Here is a 17,848-nt window from a genome sequence, read left to right as displayed (position 1 = left end):
CCCCAGGAGAGGCTGAAACAGAGATAAAGAACACAGTTTGGCATCTTTTCACCTGGTGCAGGGCCCCACAGGGGCCTTGTGGCTTCCAGAGATGCCCCCAGGACAACCAGATCTGAGAGTCCATCTGGGCTGGTTCTTGATTAGAGGGGGTGAGGGGGGGAGTTGGCAGGTGGGCTCCTTTGAAAGCAGACGCTTGTTCTATAGAAGGACCTGTCCTCCGCCCTCCAGTGTACCACGCCATCTTCCTGGAGGAGCTGACCACCTTGGAGCTGATCGAGAAGATCGCCAACCTCTACAGCATCTCGCCGCAGCACATCCACCGGGTGTACCGCCAGGGCCCCACGGGCATCCACGTGCTGGTCAGCAACGAGGTGAGCGCGGGGGCCCTGCCCCGCGGAGCCGGCCTGGGGCTCTGGGCAGGCGCAGGACCATGCCCAGCAGGGCTTGGGGGTGACTTTAGCCTGAAGATGGGGTTCATCCGCCTGCCACCTGCTCTCAGCAGTAGGGTCTGTCGGGAGAGCCTGGAGAGAGGGGTCTGAGGCCAGGACCAGGCGTGGCATAGCTGTCTTCCCTCCACCGCAGAGACTGCACCCCTGCCTCAGGACACTGCAGTCATGGCAGTGAGGACACAGGTGCTCATCGGGGCAGGCGGCAGGCGCTGGGGGAGGTGAGATGGGCTGGGTTGATAAGATGACGTGGCGCTTAGGTAACAGAAGCGTCCTGTGCTGAGTGGTGAAGGTGCCACAGCCTTCCAGGGTCTGTCCCTGGCCACACAAGCCTCTTCAGGGCCCAGGCAGCCCCTGAGAGAGGACACAGAGCCCCAGAGTGATCAGATTCCACTGCTGGCTCCAGCAGGGCGGGGTCATCAAACGGGTTTGCTGATGCCGCTCAGCATTCCTGCGTGTTGTAGAACAGAAGCGTCTGAGTTTGTCCTATGCTGGACCCTCTCTCTTAATAATAATGTTGATGAGGAGTGTTAGCATTTCGGCAGTGCTCACGATGTGTGTGCAGCCTTCTAAGGGACTGATTTAGTCCTGCCAGCCTCCCTGTGAGGTGGGTGCTGTCCTGAGCCCATTTCACAGATAGGAAGCAGGCACCGAGAGGTTGCATAATTGGCCCCGGGGTGGGCAGCTCAAGAGCTCAGGCTGTGGTAGAAACACAGGTGGCCCAGAGCAGCAGAGTTCGAGCTTTGAGACGGCAGGCTCTCTGACCACTCCTGAAATGAGGCCTCTGTGCAGAGCTGTGCTGATGGGAGCAGGGGCAGAACCCCAGCCCAGCCTGCAGCAGACCCTCCACCCACTCACGGGAAACCTGCTGAGGGTGATGGAGAAAACAGTCCAGGAACGGTGGTCCAGGAGAAGGTGTGCTTTGGAATTGAGCTGAAGTCTCCGCCTAGACTGGCTCCTCCTAGCCAGGTGACCTTGGGCAAATCTATGTAGTGTCTTTGAGCCTCAGTTTCCATGTCTCCATAATGGGGATAATTCTACCCAAAGAGCAGGTTGTAGTAAGGATAAAATGAGAAACAGTGGCAGGTACCAGAAGATGCTAAATTAGCTAATTAGGTAAGCATTTGTTTTTTGGGGGGGAATAAAGTGTTGCAGAGAGAGTTTTAAATCCGAGAACATATAACGTGTAAGGCTTTTAATGATCTGCATGTTTCATGAACTGTCATCATCAGTAGCATTACTAATGTTGTCATCATGACTGCCCGAGCGCCCTACACAGGAGTCCTGAGTCCCCTGTTTCATGGGAGTTTCATCCTGGGAGTGGACACAGTGATATTTTCCTTCCTTTTAATTAGAAAGTAATTCACAATTTGTGTAAGAAATCAGGCAGCATAAACCAGAAGAAGGCAAGCATGAGAGGCCCTCTTCTTCCCCTCTCTCTTTTCCTTGAAGAGTTTAGATTAGATGTGATGTGGTCATGGAGGATAATTTTGTGTCTCTGTCGCTTGCCAGAGTGTGTGTAGGTGTGGGTTTTTAAAACACACACCGAGGATCCATTCGAACAAGGGACTTGATCTGTAACTTGTTATTTTTGTCGTCAACTCAGAATTGCTTTCACACCATCACATTCAAATGTAGGGTAGCTGTTCTTCAGCCCCCATCTCATGGATAAAGCACACGAAGCCCAGAGCTACTGGCCTGAGCACGTACTTCTGAAGAGCCAGGAAGGTTAGAGAGCCCTGAGCATCAGGCAGTGGTCTGATCTCACACACAGCACATTTCTGTCGTGAAGACAAAAGCCAAGAATTCATGGAACCCTTGCAATTTCACCAGTCCCTCAAGGGGGTTCCTTCCCCAGCCTGCCCCATGCCTCCCCAGAGCAGGCAGTTAAGCCAGTGAAGCAGAGAACAGACCTCAACGCCACCTCCGCTAAGTAGGTGACTCTAATTCCTCCGAAGTCCCCTTGCCTCTTAACCTCGAATCAATTGGAAACCTTTGGTTCTTAATTGCCCGGAGCACTGGAGGCAGCCCGGCCAGTCGCACAGCCGGCCCCTGGGGTGCAAGGGCACTTCATTAAACAAGGCGGTTACTGATTAAGCCCGTGTGGGCCCTGCGTCAGGTTTGGCAGGCTCCAGTGATGGGGCTGCCAAGAGTCCCCGAAGGAATGGGCCGGCAGCACAGCGTAAATGTACTTCACGCGTCATTAGGCCTGGGGGAGGGGCAGGGGTCGACAGGTGGATGGATGTGCAGGATTTGGGGCCGTCAGCCAGAGCAGGCAATAAAATGTAGGTTGCACTTTTTAATTGGTAAAGGGGTTTTGCTGTCCTGTGGGCCAGTGTGTGTGTTGTGGTATGTTTAGGTAGGTGTGTGTATTTTTCATATTCCTTAAATGTGTATTGTGAAATATAGCATACATATTTAGAGTATAGGAAGCTCATCTGTAGAGTTTAAAGAATAAAATACTCAATACTGCACTCAGGTTAGTGCAGTGTTGTTAGAAGCCCCTTTGTGAACTAATTCCACATTCCCCTCCGCATACTGGTCTGAATTTTCATATAAGTGGAATAGGAGTGTATACGGTTTGTGGTTCGTGCACTTGGAGGGGTATTGCTCGGGGTCACTGGCCCTGCTGAGTGCCCGGCTGTGATGAGGTCACAGCTTGCTGCTGCTGCTTCTCCTACTGAGGGACAGGAGGCTGCTTCTAGCTTTCTCTCATACACACAGTGCTGTTCTCAGCATCCTTAGATGGGCTTTGTGTGTGTGTGTGTGCAGAAGGTTGGCTGGGGCACCCACCTGTAGGAGAGATATGTGTGGTCCTCTGTGCTGGCTCCTGTGGACAGTCCTAGAAAGCAACTGTCTGGATGGAGGCCCCACCAGAGAGGATGCCAGCTCCTATTGCTCTGCATCCTGGTTATATATATTTTTTTATCAGAACAGCTTCATTTTACAGACTGAGCCTTGGACAAGTTTTCTAGTCCAAGGTCACTGGGCTATTAATTAAAGTTCCAGAGAGAGGGGGCTGGTGAATCATTCGGTTCCTGCCACAGGGAACTGAACACATGATGTTGTGTTAGTTTCAGGTATATAGCACAGTGATTTCAGTTATACATCTGTGTGTGTGTACACCTGTGCACTCAGTCGTGTCCGACTCTTTGCAACCCCATGGACTGTAGCCCACCAGTCTCCTTTGTCCATGGAATTTTCCAGGCAAGAATACTAGAGTGGGTTGCATTTCCATCTCCAGAGGATCTCCCCAACTCAGGGCTCAAATCCGCATCTCTTGTGTGTCCTGCATTGGTGGGCGAGTTCTGTACCAGCTGGGCCCCCGTACGTTAATAGATACTCTTCTCCAGATTCTTTCCATTGTAGGTTATTATGAGATACTGAATGTAGTTCCCGGTGTAAAGCACTTCAGTTTTTTATCTGGTGCTGTTTTATACACATCTGCTCCTGTGATGGAGAAGGCAATGGCAACCCACTCCAGTACTCTTGCCTGGAGAATCCCATGGACGGAGGAGCCTGGTAGGCTGCAGTCCATGGGGTTGCTGAGTCGGACACGACGGAGCGACTTCACTTTCACTTTTCACTTTCCTGCATTGGAGAAGGAAATGGCAACCCACTCCAGTGTTCTTGCCTGGAGAATCCCAGGGACGGGGGAGTCTGGTGGGCTGCTGTCTATGGGGTCGCACAGAGTCGGACACGACTGAAGCGACTTAGCAGCAGCAGCAGCTCCTGTAATGTGTCCTGCAGAGGGATGGGAAGACCCCATCACTCAGAAACTTCAAAAGCAAAAGAAAATCAGTAACAATTGAGTCTGGTATGAAATGTTAACATTTTAATTCCCTTCCAGGCTTCTTCTGTCCTTTGCATTCAGTTTTTTGTTACTCGAAACTATAATTGCAGGACTTCCCCTGGTGGTCCAGTGGCTAAGACTCTGCACTCCCAGCGCAGGGGTCCTGGGTTCAATCCCTGATCAGGGAACTAGATCCCACATGCCATAGACAAGAGTTTGCATGCTGCAACTATAAAAGATCCTACATGGCACCACTAAGACCCCACGCAGCCAAATAAATTAAAAAAAAGCAAACAACTATAATTGCTCTGTCCATTGACTCTGCATCATATTTCCTCCACACAACTGTCTTCCTGTGTGTGTGTCAATGCGGCACCTGTTGTTTCTGATGGTTGTGAGTGGCTGGGCTCCACGTCACTGAGGCTTTTCATTCTCAGAACTCGTTGAAGTGACATGGTCTGTCTTTCGCCTTTCAGATGGTGCAGAATTTCCAAGATGAATCCTGTTTCATCCTCAGTACCTTAAAAGGTAAAACCCGCTGCTCCCTGCCCTCTCTTATTTAATTAAAGGATGTTGGCTTCACCCCCTGGGTTAACTGGGTGAGGGGGGAGCAGGCTGGTGAGTGGGGCTGGCATGGGGAAACCCCCTCCGGGGAAAAGAAACACACAGTTTCCGGGAAACTCAGCCTTGGAAATGTGTGGCCTGGAGAGGTGGGCCCCAAGGTCACTTTGAAAGGGAACTCTTCGACATTCACTGTGTGCTCCACGAACCCAGCGCCGAGGAGAAGCGACACGTTTGAGTTGCTCTGAAGTATGAGTCTGGGACTTGCTTGAGGATCCAGGGGCTCAGACTCTGCGCTTCCAGTGCAGGGGGCATGGGTTCAATCCCCGGTCAGGGTCAGGGAACCAAGAGCGCACATGTGGCATGGCCGGAAAAAACAAAAAACAAAAAACCCAGCGTGGGTCTCCAGGAGGAGCAGGCGCGGAACACAGTTGCACTTGAGCCTCCAGGCCCCACAGATTGGGAACCTGGGGCTGTGTGTGGAGGCGGGGGGGACATGAAGGGCCCGCCGAGGAAGGGGTCTGAGAAGGAACTCCTCTACCAGGAGAAAGGGGAGACCAGCTGTGACCCCCTCCCCGCAACCCCCATAGGGCCGGGGCAGGTGAGTGTGCGGAGTTATACGGGAATGAAAGCCCCTCACTGGGCCATAGACCCTGGACTGTGACAAGGACAGTCTCCTCCCCTTGCTCTCTGGATCCAGCCACCAAGAGCCTTCAGAGACCCAGGCGGCCGTCAAACCCAGGGCCTCCTCACCCACGGGCCCTTTAGTCCCTGGGCATCGGGCTGTGGTGGCAAGCCCGCTATCAAAAAGAAGCTCAGCAAAGCAGCTGAGCAGGTGTGTGTTGGGATTGCTGCTGTTATCTTTGTGCAGTCTTACTTTGGTGGCCTCTGCCAGCATCCACGGCAGAGCGTCTGCTGGTACCCCAATCTCACGGCTCCCAGAGACTGCCACGCCTGCCTTTCTTCCCTTAAAACCTCAGTGTTTATCTCTTGCAGCCGAGAGCAATGACGGCTACCATGTCATCCTGAAATGCGGCCTCTGAGCAGATGCAGAGTGGGCAGCTGCCTCCCACCACCAGCCCCACGGACCCCCTTGGATGTAGATATCACACCCCTGGAAGCTGTGGCGAGAAGGGACCTGGCCCGGCCCGTGAAAGCCACAGACCTGCGGACGCTGCGGGTCTGGAGGGCAGAAAGCCAGCAGCTCCTCTCTCCCCACCTTAGCCCCCGGCTTTGGGACAGTTCCCTGTTCCTTTTCTTGGTCCTTCCATCTGAAAAGGCCAACAGGGAGCCATCTGCGCTGAAACCTCTTGGTCCCCTGGCTGGAGTCTGGTCCACCAGGTACCCGGGTGCCACTGTGCGGGTTCCTTCCGCCCGTTCTCCTGCCTCCAGAGAAGGCTCTGCCTCTCTCGCAGGCTTTCACCCTCTTCTCTGCTGACTGGCTGGGTCCCTGGGCGGCTGACTACCTGGGGGTGGTTCGAGACGGTCCTGTCTCCATGTGGGTTTCCCGTCTTGGTGATCCTGGTGAGCGTCTGTCCTTCCTGTTCCTGGATGGCTTGATGGGTGTTGGGTTGACTCTGCCTTCTGGTTCTTTTCACATTGACCTTGATTCTAAGTGTCTGCTGCTGCTCACAGCCCAGAGGGGGCCTTGCGTTTCTCCATTGCTGGGGTATACACTCCGGAGCCACCCACAGCTGGTTCTAAGCCCTTGGGGAGGAGAGGATGGGGCTGAGAAGACTATTTTTAGGCACATTTTCCAGTCCTCTTGCTTGTAAAATCCCATGGACAGAGGAGCCTGGTAGGCTGCAGTCCATGGGGTCGAAAAGAGTCAGACATGACTGAGCGACTTCACTTTGACTTTTCACTTTTATGCACTGGAGAAGGAAATGGCAACCCACTCTAGTGTTCTTGCCTGGAGAATCCCAGGGATGGGGTCACACAGAGTCGGACACGACTGAATGACTTAGCAGTAGCAGTAGTAATCATGAATGTAAAAGGGAAGAGAACCAAATGCTTCCTCTTGGGCTTTTTTTGGGTGTGAGTTTATTTCCTAAGCAGTTGTGGGTAGAGGAGGACTAGAAAGTGAACATCCTGTTGCAGGATCATATGACCTTGACCATCCTAATGCCAAGTCCTCTTGGATGGTATCACCAAATCCCATTTAGAGAGGACCACTAACCTTCCCAAGCTCCCTAGGGACGTTGTATTTTCTGGGAGGGCTCCCCTTTGAAGGTCTCTCTTTTTTCATTTGTAGAGGCTGTGTTTGGGCACTTCTCCTGCGTTAGAGTGGTTGGATCACCTTTCTTAGATAATTGATAGACTCAGGAACTAGTGTCAGTCTCTGTTACTCAGGACCCTGTGATCTGTGTTGCTAACGTAGGTTCATCTAACAGACATGGTGAGCACTGGGACCCACGGAGCAGAATCTGACAGCCTTCAAAGTGGAGCTTTTGGGGACTAGAATGCTTTGGGGGAATATAGAGATGATCATAACTGGGTAACCTTGTTTTACAGACAGAGAAACTGAAGCCTAGAGGGGCGAAGCCTGATATCCCATCGTGATCGGGCGATAACGTAGATTTGTCATCTAAACCAGAGCCCTGGTAGTCATACTGCTTGGACCGCAGGTGTGACGTAAGGACAGGCTTCTCATTCCCTTTCCATTTGGGGCTGCATGTGGCAGCCTTCTTGAGATATAGTTCACACACTATACAGTTTACCTATTTATAATGTACAGTTCTGTGATTTTTTTTTTTAGTCAATTCACAGGATCACCACAATCAATTTTAGAACATTTTCATCACCCAAGACATCTCATGTATATGGAATCATACAATATGTGGTCTTTCGTGGTCTTGTTTTTTCACTTAGCATAGTGTTTTCTAGGGTCATCCATATTGAACATGTATCAGTACTTTGGTCTTTTTATAGCTTAATAATATTTCATTCCATGGGTGGACTGTATTTGTTTATCCATCCATCACTTGATGGATATTTGAGTTGTTTTTGTCTTGGGGCTGTTATGAACAGTGCTGCTATGAAGTATTTGTACACGGTTTGGTGTGTTTTCTTTTAGGAATATACATATGACTGGAATTGCTGGGTCATTTAGTAACTCCATGTTTAACTTTTTGAGGAACTGCCGGACTGTTTTCCAAAGCAGCTGCATCATTTTACATTCCTATCAGCAGTGTCTGAGGGTTCTAGTTTTCCTCCGTCCTCACCAACACTTGCTAGTATCTGTCATTTTGATGATAACATCCCAATGTGTGTGAAGTGGTGTCTCATTGGAGTTTCAGTTTGCATCTCCCTGATGGCTAATGATGTTGAGTATTTTTTCATGTGCTTACTGACCATTTGTATATCTTCTTTGGAGAAATGTATATTCATATCTTTTGCCTATTTGCAGTTGGCTTATTTGTCTTTTTATTATTGAGTTGTAGGAGTTCTTTGGATAGTTTAGACGCAGGCCCTTTGTCAGATATATGAGGTGTCAAACTGTCCTCCACTTCTGCAGGTTGTCTTCACTCTTATGATGTCCTTTGAGGGACAAAAGTTTTTCATGTTGATGATCTCTAAGATACCGTTTTTCTCTTGTTGCTTGTACTTTTGATGTCATATCTAAGAAACTATTGCCTAATCTAGGGTCAAGAAGATTTATGTTTTCTTCCAATAATTTTTATAGTTTTAGCTCTCCAGTAGTCTTTGATTAATTTTGAGTTAATTTGTATTTATGATGTGAAGGATGGGTCCAACTTCATTCTCTTGCATGTAGATATTCAACTGTCCCAGCACCAACTGTTGAAAACACTATAGGGGATCCCCATAGAATTGTCTTCATACCCTTGATCGTGGCCCCCTAATTCTTGCTGGATCTCTTTCTCTGCAACATGGAACTGTCATTAGGATGCTCAGCCCATGTTTGGCTCCACCAGTTTTACAACTGGCTTTCTCTCCTTTTCCTTCTGTCTCCCCCTTTCCCTGTTTCAACAGTACTGGGTGACATCACTCTCTGATGATCTACAGCCTTTCTGGGTGCGTGGGAAGGTCAGGATCAATCGTTTTCTGTTTTGAGGAAACCAAGTCACACAGAAGTAGACAAACTTGCCCAAGGTCCCCCAGAACCAGAACTAGATTATTGGTCTTGTGACTTTTGGCATTTTGAGATGTCTCCAATTCACTAGACCCAAGAGATGCCACTAGCCAGGCCAACTGATGACAGGCTAAAATCTTAATTCCAAAAATGTGGTAGACTAATATTTTATTTTTATTTCTTCACTCAAAATAAGGGTCCAATCAAGATCTTAAGTTTGCTGTAGGTGGAGTCTTTCATCTGGAATGCACACTGCATCAGCTCTGCTTACCTTCTCCTAATGGTTATAGTTCAGTCTTGTAGCTTACACAGAAGTAGAGAATAATAAATACCAAAGAAGAATACACAGTCATTTGGTACCAAAATGTTTTAGCTGCCCAGTTCAGCAGTTTGTTCCTTCCACAGGCGTCGGAGGAGCTACCTGCAGGTTTTTGGATTTTGTGTCTATTTTTTTCATTGTATTAAAGTACAGAAAAGCTGTGCCCTTTCCACTCCTGTCCACTGTCTTTCCCGTGTGCTCTGAGTCCAGCATCTGGGCCTGCTGGACAGGGTGGCCCCTCCCAGAACAGTCTCCTTCGCCCCCGTGTATTCTGAGCTGTGGCTGCTCCTTGGCGGCAGCAGATTTTAAAAGGGACCCCCAAGGGACGGAAGATGTACCATGCACCAGAGCCACTGTCTTGAACCAGAAACCCGAAGTGGGGTGCCTTTTTCTCAGTCCATCACGTTTCTTTGCTGGGCAGTTGTCTGAAAAGTTGTGATAAACCTTCTCCTGGTTACCGAATCGCCCCTTTGTAATAAAGACATGGGCTTTGGAATGGGGGAAGGGATGGTAGGCCTTTGGAAAGAGCAGGAGGGGCAGGGAGCTGGAAATCTCAGTGTAAGGTACTAAGCAAAGGTCAGATGCTGTCCTGGTGACCTCCTTCCCCGGCCAGCTTGGGCTTCTTGGGAAGAGCCATGGACCTAGAGGGACTTTCCCGGGAGCAGAGCGGAGCTGCCTGAGCAATGCGTCACAAGTCTCCAAGTCCAGGCCGGCCTCAGGGGCTGGCCTGCGTGAGTTAAGGTCTGAAAATCATTGACGAGTTAATGAGAAAAATGGAAGAGCTTCTTTTGCTGTTGTCAGTGGAGCAGAGGGAGGCAGCCCCCAGGAGCTCAGAGAAGACGGAAAAGCAAGTGACCAAGAGCCAGGACTCCAGGCCCTCACTTGGCATGCTTTTTCTCCCTCTCTGGGTCTCACCTCCTCTCTGGGAGGCTTCTGGGGCCATGACTGACTCAGGCGTGAGTGTGTCTGAGGGGGGCATTCCTTTTTTTCCCTCCATCAGAGTTGCACTGTGGGTGGGTGGTGTGTACATGCATGCTTCCTGGTGGTACGCAGCGCCTCAATGCTTCTGCTTGGATTGGTGCACGCTTTGCGAGGTTGCATGCATTTCAGTGTGAGACACTGCATCTTAGCCATGTCTTTAGGAATCCAGCCTAGCTTGCAGCCAGGGTGACTTGATTCCATCCATGCTCTTAAGAGTGGGCACCAGCTGTTCCCTGCAGGCTGAGGCTGGATTCCTTGTTGGCTGGCTGTATGCCTACATTACAGACAGGCCTGTGTGTGCATGTTCATGGATGCACGTGAATCCCCTTCTCTGCCCCTGTATCTGCCCTGAGCGTCCTCAGCTCACCTAGGCAGAGTGGTGACTGCTGCTTCCTTTAGACCTTACGTGATGCTCCTGGTTTGGACAATGTTGATAAAACTGATTAGGGCACTGTTGCCCTAATTGTGGGGAAAGGCCCATCCTCAGTCCTGCTCTAGGGGGCAGAGCCATGCTGAGAGCTGACATCTAACCCTAACCCAAAAGCAAGGCCCCTCGGACTTGGCCTTACTTGCAGCCACCTCACATTCCCTGTGTCCCCTTGGGTTGCGTATTCTGTGTGTGACGTCGCCAGTCAGGCCAGGCAGTCGGAAGTATTTGTACATCCTCTCTGATCACCTCCCGGCCCCCTTCCCTCCACTCCGTGGGGCAGAGCAGTGCAGTCCAAGACAAGCCACCCCCACCTCCTTCCCCGGGGCCGGCCTGAGAGCTCCATGCAGCCTCTGCCCAGTTCCCCAGAGCACCTTGCAAAGGCTGGGCTTTCCTCCCTCCTGCTCCTGCGGGGACTGACTGAGCTCTGAGGGTGTGGTCCTCACCTGGCCCTGTAGGGGCTTTCTAGTGGCAGCAGCCCCAAGAAGTATCTCTAAGAGGTGGCTTTGCTGTTCTGCCCAGGGTAACTGGCAGGGTGAGGCAGGGAGGGGCCAGCCCTGCTTAGTCGTGGGCTGAGACACCCGGCTGTTTGGGCAGTCAGGCCAGCCTGTCCCAGGAGGCAGTGTGTGAGCCTGTCCCTGCCTTCATCCTGTGGAGTCCCAGATGGGGATGGGTGGGGGGTGGGGGCCTGCAGGGGGCTAGCAGGGACCAGGAAGCCTTTTATCATGAAAAGTTTTCAATCCTTCTTGAAAGACAGACCAATATAATTAGCCCTGGTACCCATCACTCCACCTCCTCAACGATCACCCTACACCTGCTCATCAGGGACAGGCCAGCTGCGGGCCAAATGCAGCTTCTTGCTGCATTTTGTAGTCTGTTTGATGACAGGGAACACTGAACTCGATGAAGTGAAATGTCATCCTGTCCTCCCCTCCACCATTCCACTCCCGTTTGTATTACCAAAACCTGTACTCCGTTATAGTTTGAATTTCATCATCTAAAACATTATGGAAACTCATTTTCTCTTATTTGCCTCCTTGAAGTCCTTAAAGCCAAAAATAGGTCTCATCCGGCCTTCACGGAAAAGCGTCGCCCACCGCTGAGCTAGACCTCTGATGCTCTGTACGCCCCTAAATGATGTTGAATAAGATCCTTGAAAATAAGAGCTTTTAAAAACAATAAAAAGTACTTTGTTTGGAGCTTTGAAGCAGGAGCATCATTCAGCTGAGCAGCCTTTGTCACCAGCCCCCCGCCCCGCCTGTTAGTCATGTGCCCCCTGCCCCAGACAGTCTTTGCCCCAGCGGCTCAGGAACCGCAGTCCTTTGCTCTGGCCCCTTCCCTCCTGCTGTCCACTTCTTGGACACTTGCTGGGCCTTTGCTCATGGGGCAGGGTGCGGGAGCTTGTGTCCGAGAGCCGGATGTGGGGAGAGCACAGGACCGGCTCCGGGCCCTGGTAGGTGGTGGTCTCTTGACTTAGGTCATTGGGACTTTACCGCCCCAGGAGGTGCGGCCTGACCTCCACCTCTCCTGGCACCTTGCGGACCTCTCAGCTGCTCTGGCGTCCCCCAAAGCCCCTTCCACATGTCTGCAGCTCTTCCTCTGACAAGGGGACCGGCTTGTGCCAGCTTCAGCTTGGTGATGGGGAGGGTTTCCCTGCCCTCTGCAAGGCTTCCCTGGGCCCAGTGCTCCCTTCTGCCCTGGAAGAAGCCGGCCCACAGGCAGCCGCATGCTGGGGCGGCGCCGCCTCCCTGTGGCTGGGCTGGCCATTCTGGGCTGCTGGTTCCTTTGCTTCCAGTGAAGATGGCCAGACACTGCAGCCCGCCCTCTGTTAGCACCAATCGCTGACGATGCTGCCTGGCCTCGCCTGAGTCTGACTTTGGGCTCCGTGCCTTGCCGTTGTCCCATTTGAGCCTCCTCACAGCTCTGAGACCCCGAAGGCTGATTTCTAGCTGAGGAAATCAAGACTGAGAAATCAGATAGGGGCCCGGGTCCTCCGACTATCGATGGGCTGAGCCAGGGACCCGATCCTGCACCTAGACCTCGCACTCTTGCCCCAGATGCACGGGCGAGCCCTTTCATCCCTAGGGCTCACTTTCCTGATGACATCATCCCTGGGCTCTGTGCCCTGCGGTGGGGGGAGGGCTGTCAGGAGGGGGACAGAAGGGGTCATTGTTTTGCGCCTTCCACCATCCCTCCCCTTGCTGGGCAACACCTTGGTTACTGTGCTTACCAATGCTCCTGTACAGAAAGTGATTTCTTTTTTAGAAATGTCACTTCGTTACTTTTCTCCAGATGGGGTGACTCTTGGCTCAAGGTGGTGGGCATCTCAGTTGGGGCGGTGTGGCCCTCTGATGGGTCAGGTGGGCATGACATTGGGAGGGGTTGTAGGGGGAGGTGGGCATCAAAGCAAAAGTTGTCACACTGCCACATTTTTGTACCTGAAATAAAGCATATTTGCACTTGTTACTGGACCACTGTGCAGACGAGAGATCTATGTGTAGGTTCCGTGCTTGGGTCAGAATGCAAATAAAATTCATTTGTAAGAAACCTGCGTGGCTCAGACCTCTCGCCTTTTAATATTTTTCAGTTGTGGTAAATGTATGTAACAGGAAATTTACCATCTTCAGCCTTAAACAACAGCGCCCCCTCCCCCATCCCCTGGCACCCACCCTTCTATTTTACATCTCTATGAATGTGATTCCTCTGGGGGCCTCTTGTAAGTGGAGTCCTAAGGTCTTTGTCCTCTTGTAAGTGGCTGACTTTACAGAGCATAATGTTCTCAGGGGCTTTCCAGGTGGCCCAGTGATAAAGAATCTGCCAATACAAATAATGCAAGAGACTTGGGTTCCATCCCTGGGTTGAGATGGAAATGACCCCTGGAGTAGGAAATGGCAACCCACTCCAGTATTCTTGCCTGGAAAATTCCATGGGCACAGGAGCCTGGCAGGCTGCAGTCCATGGGGGTTGCAGAGTTTTTTTCTTTCTTCACTTTGCCACATGGCTTGTGGAATCTTAGTTCCCCACCAGGATCGAACCCAGACCCCAACAGTGAAAGCACTGAGTCCTCACCACTGGACAGCTGGGGAATTCCCAAGAATTGCCTTCTTTTTGAAGGCTGAATAACATTCCACTGCCTTTAAACACTACGTGCTGTGTATCCATCCATCTATCTGTAGACACTTTGGTTGCTTCCATCTCTTATGCATGATGCAGCTGTGATCATGGGTGTGAAATTATCTGTCGGCATCTCTGCCGACACACCCACCAAGAAGTCAATTGCTGGATCATATGGTCCATTCCCACCAATGGTACATAAGGGTTCGAATATCTCCACATCCTTGCTAACACTTGTTTTCTCTCTTTCTTTTTTGGGGGGCTAGTACCATACTCGTGGTAAAACTGTTTACCGCAGATTAGGGCTTTAACATGTGCTGGGACTCAAGCCCAGCCAAAACCTGGTACCTGGTTTCAGGACCTAATGAAGCTCAGGTTTGTGATGTCTCATCACAGAAAGAATTCAGTGAGAGACAGGGTGATAGGTAAGAAGTGGATTTATCTGGAGAGGGACACACTCCACAGAGTGTGGGCCGTCGCAGAGGGCGAGTGTGGCAGCTTTTATGGGCTGGGTGATTTCATAGGCTAAGCAGTGGGATGATTATTCCAACTATTTGGGGAAGGGATGGAGATTTCCAGGAATTGGTCCACCGCCCACTTTTTGGTCTTTGGACTGTGCCTTGGAACTGTCGTGGTACCTCTGGGCGTGTCATTTAGCTTGCTGATTGAAGATCAAGTTGACTTGTCTGCCGTCTTGGACCCATTTGATTCTAATTGGTTTATATTGTGTCCTGTGAGCTGTGGCATTCAAAATTTGTCCCTGCCCCGCTTCTGTCCTGTTTTAATAGGAGGCCTTGGGTCTTTGAAGCTTGATCAGTGGGTGGGCTGTGTTAAGCCCAGTGGGGGCACATCTGTAGTTGCCACCATCTGAGACCCTTGTCACTACCTAACCCAAGGCTGCTATGTGACCGTGTGTGGCCTAGCACGAGGCTGGGCAGCACCAGGCTCCCAGGGACACACAGGGGCCGCTGGGGTGGGAGTGCTCCAGAGTGAGGACAGCTTGGTGTGTTCCAGGATGCAGAAGACTGACACCATGGGGTGCGTGCTAAGTTGCCTCAGTCATGTTTGAATCTTTGCAACCCTATGGGCTGTCGCCCTCCAGGCTTCTCTGTCCATAGGAGTCTCCAAGCAAGAATACTGGGGTGGGTTGCCATGCCCTCCTCCAGAGGATCTTCCTGACCCGGGGGTGGAGCCGAACCCATGCCTCTCACGTCTCCTGCATTGGCTAGTGGGTTCTTCCCCACTAGTGCCACCTGGGAAGCCCAACACTGTGGGGGGTCAGAGTAACGGATGGAGATTGGGGATCAGGTCAGATAACACTGTGATTCTTTGTATTAATAATGTTACCCAGTAAACACTCACCTATTAAGAGTCTCACCAAACAATACTTGAAGGACTCCATTTTATGTTTTCTTTAGACATGCAGGTCCAGGGACTTATCTGGGGGTCCAGTGGTTAAGAACCTGCCTTGCAATGCAGGTTCAGTCCCTGGACAGGGAATTAAGATCCCACCTGCCGTGGGGCAACTGAGCCCACGAACCGCAACTACTGAGCCAGCACTCCTCAAAGAGAAAGCAGCCCACGCGCTATTCAAAGACCCGAAGTGCCACAACTAAGACGACGATGCAGCCACAAATAAATAAGTAAATAAATTGCTTTTTTAAAAAAAATGCAGATTCTGACCTGCCAAGTAGACTTCCTGGCCCATCCGTGGGATGCGCCCTGCATTTTGACGATCCTGACATGGAGTCTCATTGAGCAGAGGAAGGGAGCTCTGATGTTTTCTCAAGGGGTGATGGGACACAGCCATGGAGGTCCTTAAACTAGGAAGGGTCAGACAGGACTGGGTTCAAAATTCAGAGTTGAATTCAGGAGCTCCTTGAGGCTTCAGAGCCATTGGTTGCTGGAGCCTGGCTTGGCTGCTGGCTGTCCAGCTGCCCGTGTGGCCTCTGCCCCAGCAGGGAACTCAAATGTGAGCAGAAGGACACAACAAGCCCAGTGGTGTGTCCCCAGGGGTGCTCTTAGCTTACCGTGGGCAGGCTCTCCCAGTGGCTGGGGCCTAGAGCCGACACCGACCCCCACCCCGGGGCCCAACAGCAGCTGCCTTCCTGCAATCCGCAGGAAAGCTGGCCAGGCCCAGGTAGGCAAGCTCCACCGGCACATCCCCCTGCCCAGATCCTTCCAGGTGGGCAGAGCAGAGGGAGCCCTTGCAGTGTACAAGATGCTCTCTTTCCAGCAAACGTTCTCTTGGCCACGATGTGGGCATGAGGCTTTGGGGATGAATCACCTGTGACGCCCCATTTACGGCAGCAGGATGGGATTCTGTGATCCTCAAATTGCATCAGAACCACCTGGAGGTCTTGTTCAACAGACTCCCCATGCCCAGGGTTTCTGACTCTGCAGATCTGAACTAGAGCCTAAGATTTTGTACTTCTAAAACATTCCCAGATAGGACTTCCCTGGTGGTCCAGTGGTTAAGACTCTGTGCTTCCACTGCAGGGGGAGTGGGTTCTACTTCTGGTCAGGGAAACAAGATCCTGCATGCCTCACACTGCGGCCAAAAAATTTTAAAAGTCCCCAGGCAGTGCTGATGCCACTGGGCCGGGGACAACACTTGGAGAAACTTCTCAAACAGTGGGGCACTCTCTTGGTTCAGAGTCAGCCCTTAGCTTGGTCACCTGGATGAGGGGATTTAACTTTTCTGTGCCTTGCCTTCCTCATCCATAAAAGAGGACTGATGATGCCCGATTCCCAGGATTTAGTTTCTGTAAAGAGTTTTGAATGACCCTAGCCCGCAGTAAGCTGAGTGAGAGCCTTTTCGTCCTGGTTTGTAATTCTCCGGGGAGGGAAAACTCTGACTCATTGGAAAAGACCCTGATGCTGGGAAAGATTGAAGGCAGGAGGAGGAGGGGGTGCAGAGGATGAGATGGTTGGATGACATCACCGGCTCAGTGGACAAGTCTGAGCAAACTCCAGGAGACAGTAGAGAGCAGGGAAGCCTGGCGTCCTGCAGTCCATGCTCGTGCTCACTGGCTCATCATGTCTGACCCTGTGACCCCATGGACTGTAGCCCACCAGGCTCCCTCTGTCCATGGTCTTGTCCAGCTGAGAGTCCTGGAATGGGCTGCCATTTCCTTCTCCAGGGGATCTTCCCAGCCCAGGAACTGAGCTGGGGTCTCCTGCATTGCAGGCAGACTCTTTACCAGCTGAGCCACCAGCGGAGCCCCACTGCAGCTCCTGGCCTGCATGGATGGCATGGGGTCGCGGAAGCTCAGACATGACTGAGTGACTGAAAAACAGCTTTGTAGCCCCTGCTGAGAACCAGTGTCCTAAGCTTCAGAATCCCTGGAGAGGGAAGAGATCGCCAGACACGTGCTGGGCCCCATCTGCAGAGTCTCTCCTTCAGAAAGGTGGGCTGAGACTTTGTATTTCTCCCAGTGGGTGCTGTTAGCTGGGGGTGGGGGTGACCACACTTTGAGAACCCCTGCCCTTGGGGCGTGCGCCCTCTTGAAGTCACTCTCCAAGTCACTCAAGATGTAGATCTGGGGACTTCCCTGATGGTCCAGTGGCTAAGACTCTGCTCTCCCAATGCAGGGGGCCTGGGTTTGATCCCTAGTTAGGGAACTAGATCCCACATGCCACAACTAAAGACCCTGCACGCTACAATCAAGATCAAAGTTTCTGAATGCCACAACTAAGACCTGATGCAGCCAAATAAATAATTTTTTTTTTTTAAAGAAAGATGTAGACCTGAGTGGTAGCTAAGGGTGGGGTGGTGGCACAGGGGGACTGGAAAATGTTAGGTCAGTTGACACAAAGGTCAGTAGCTTCAGTCGTGTCTGCCTCTTTTCGACTCCATGGACTGCAGCCTGCCAGGCTCCTCTGTCCATGGGCTTCTCCAAGCAAGAATACTGGAGTGGGTTGCCATGCTCACCTCCAGGGGAATCTTCCCGACCCAGGGATCGAACCCACGTCTCCCACACGGCAGGCAGATTATTGCTGAACCACTGGGGAAGCCCCATCCTCACTTTAGGGGAAGCTGATTTGGGTTGTAAGACTGACTGCTGGGGGAGGCGGGGGGCCTTCTGGCTGCAGGCGGAGAGGCTGCCAGCTC

The 17,848-nt window shown here is 51.7% G+C and overlaps 1 protein-coding gene and 1 non-coding gene across 3 annotated transcripts in view; both read left to right on the top strand.

Moving 5' to 3' along the window:
- The window catches only part of TFCP2L1 (transcription factor CP2 like 1), a 76,596-nt gene extending 63,429 nt beyond the window's left edge, over window positions 1–13,167 (top strand). The window contains exons 13-15 of one of the 2 annotated variants that reach the window (XM_020894731.2): window positions 229–371; window positions 4,716–4,767; window positions 5,797–13,167. In XM_020894731.2, the coding sequence (XP_020750390.1) occupies window positions 229–371; window positions 4,716–4,767; window positions 5,797–5,843 (242 nt within the window). In that variant the 3' untranslated portion in view covers window positions 5,844–13,167. Of the gene's footprint in view, window positions 1–204; window positions 372–4,715; window positions 4,768–5,796 lie in introns of both variants that reach the window. The other variant, XM_070476330.1, reaches the window with a different exon arrangement.
- A 4,118-nt stretch (window positions 13,168–17,285) lies between these two features.
- Window positions 17,286–17,358, top strand: TRNAG-CCC (transfer RNA glycine (anticodon CCC)). Its single transcript has one exon. It is a non-coding gene; the product is annotated as a tRNA-Gly (tRNA).
- The last annotated feature ends 490 nt before the right edge of the window (window positions 17,359–17,848 follow it).

This window comes from Odocoileus virginianus, chromosome 13, assembly GCF_023699985.2.
Source record: "Odocoileus virginianus isolate 20LAN1187 ecotype Illinois chromosome 13, Ovbor_1.2, whole genome shotgun sequence".
Taxonomy (NCBI): domain Eukaryota; kingdom Metazoa; phylum Chordata; class Mammalia; order Artiodactyla; family Cervidae; genus Odocoileus; species Odocoileus virginianus.
This window is presented reverse-complemented; position numbering and strand designations above follow the sequence as displayed.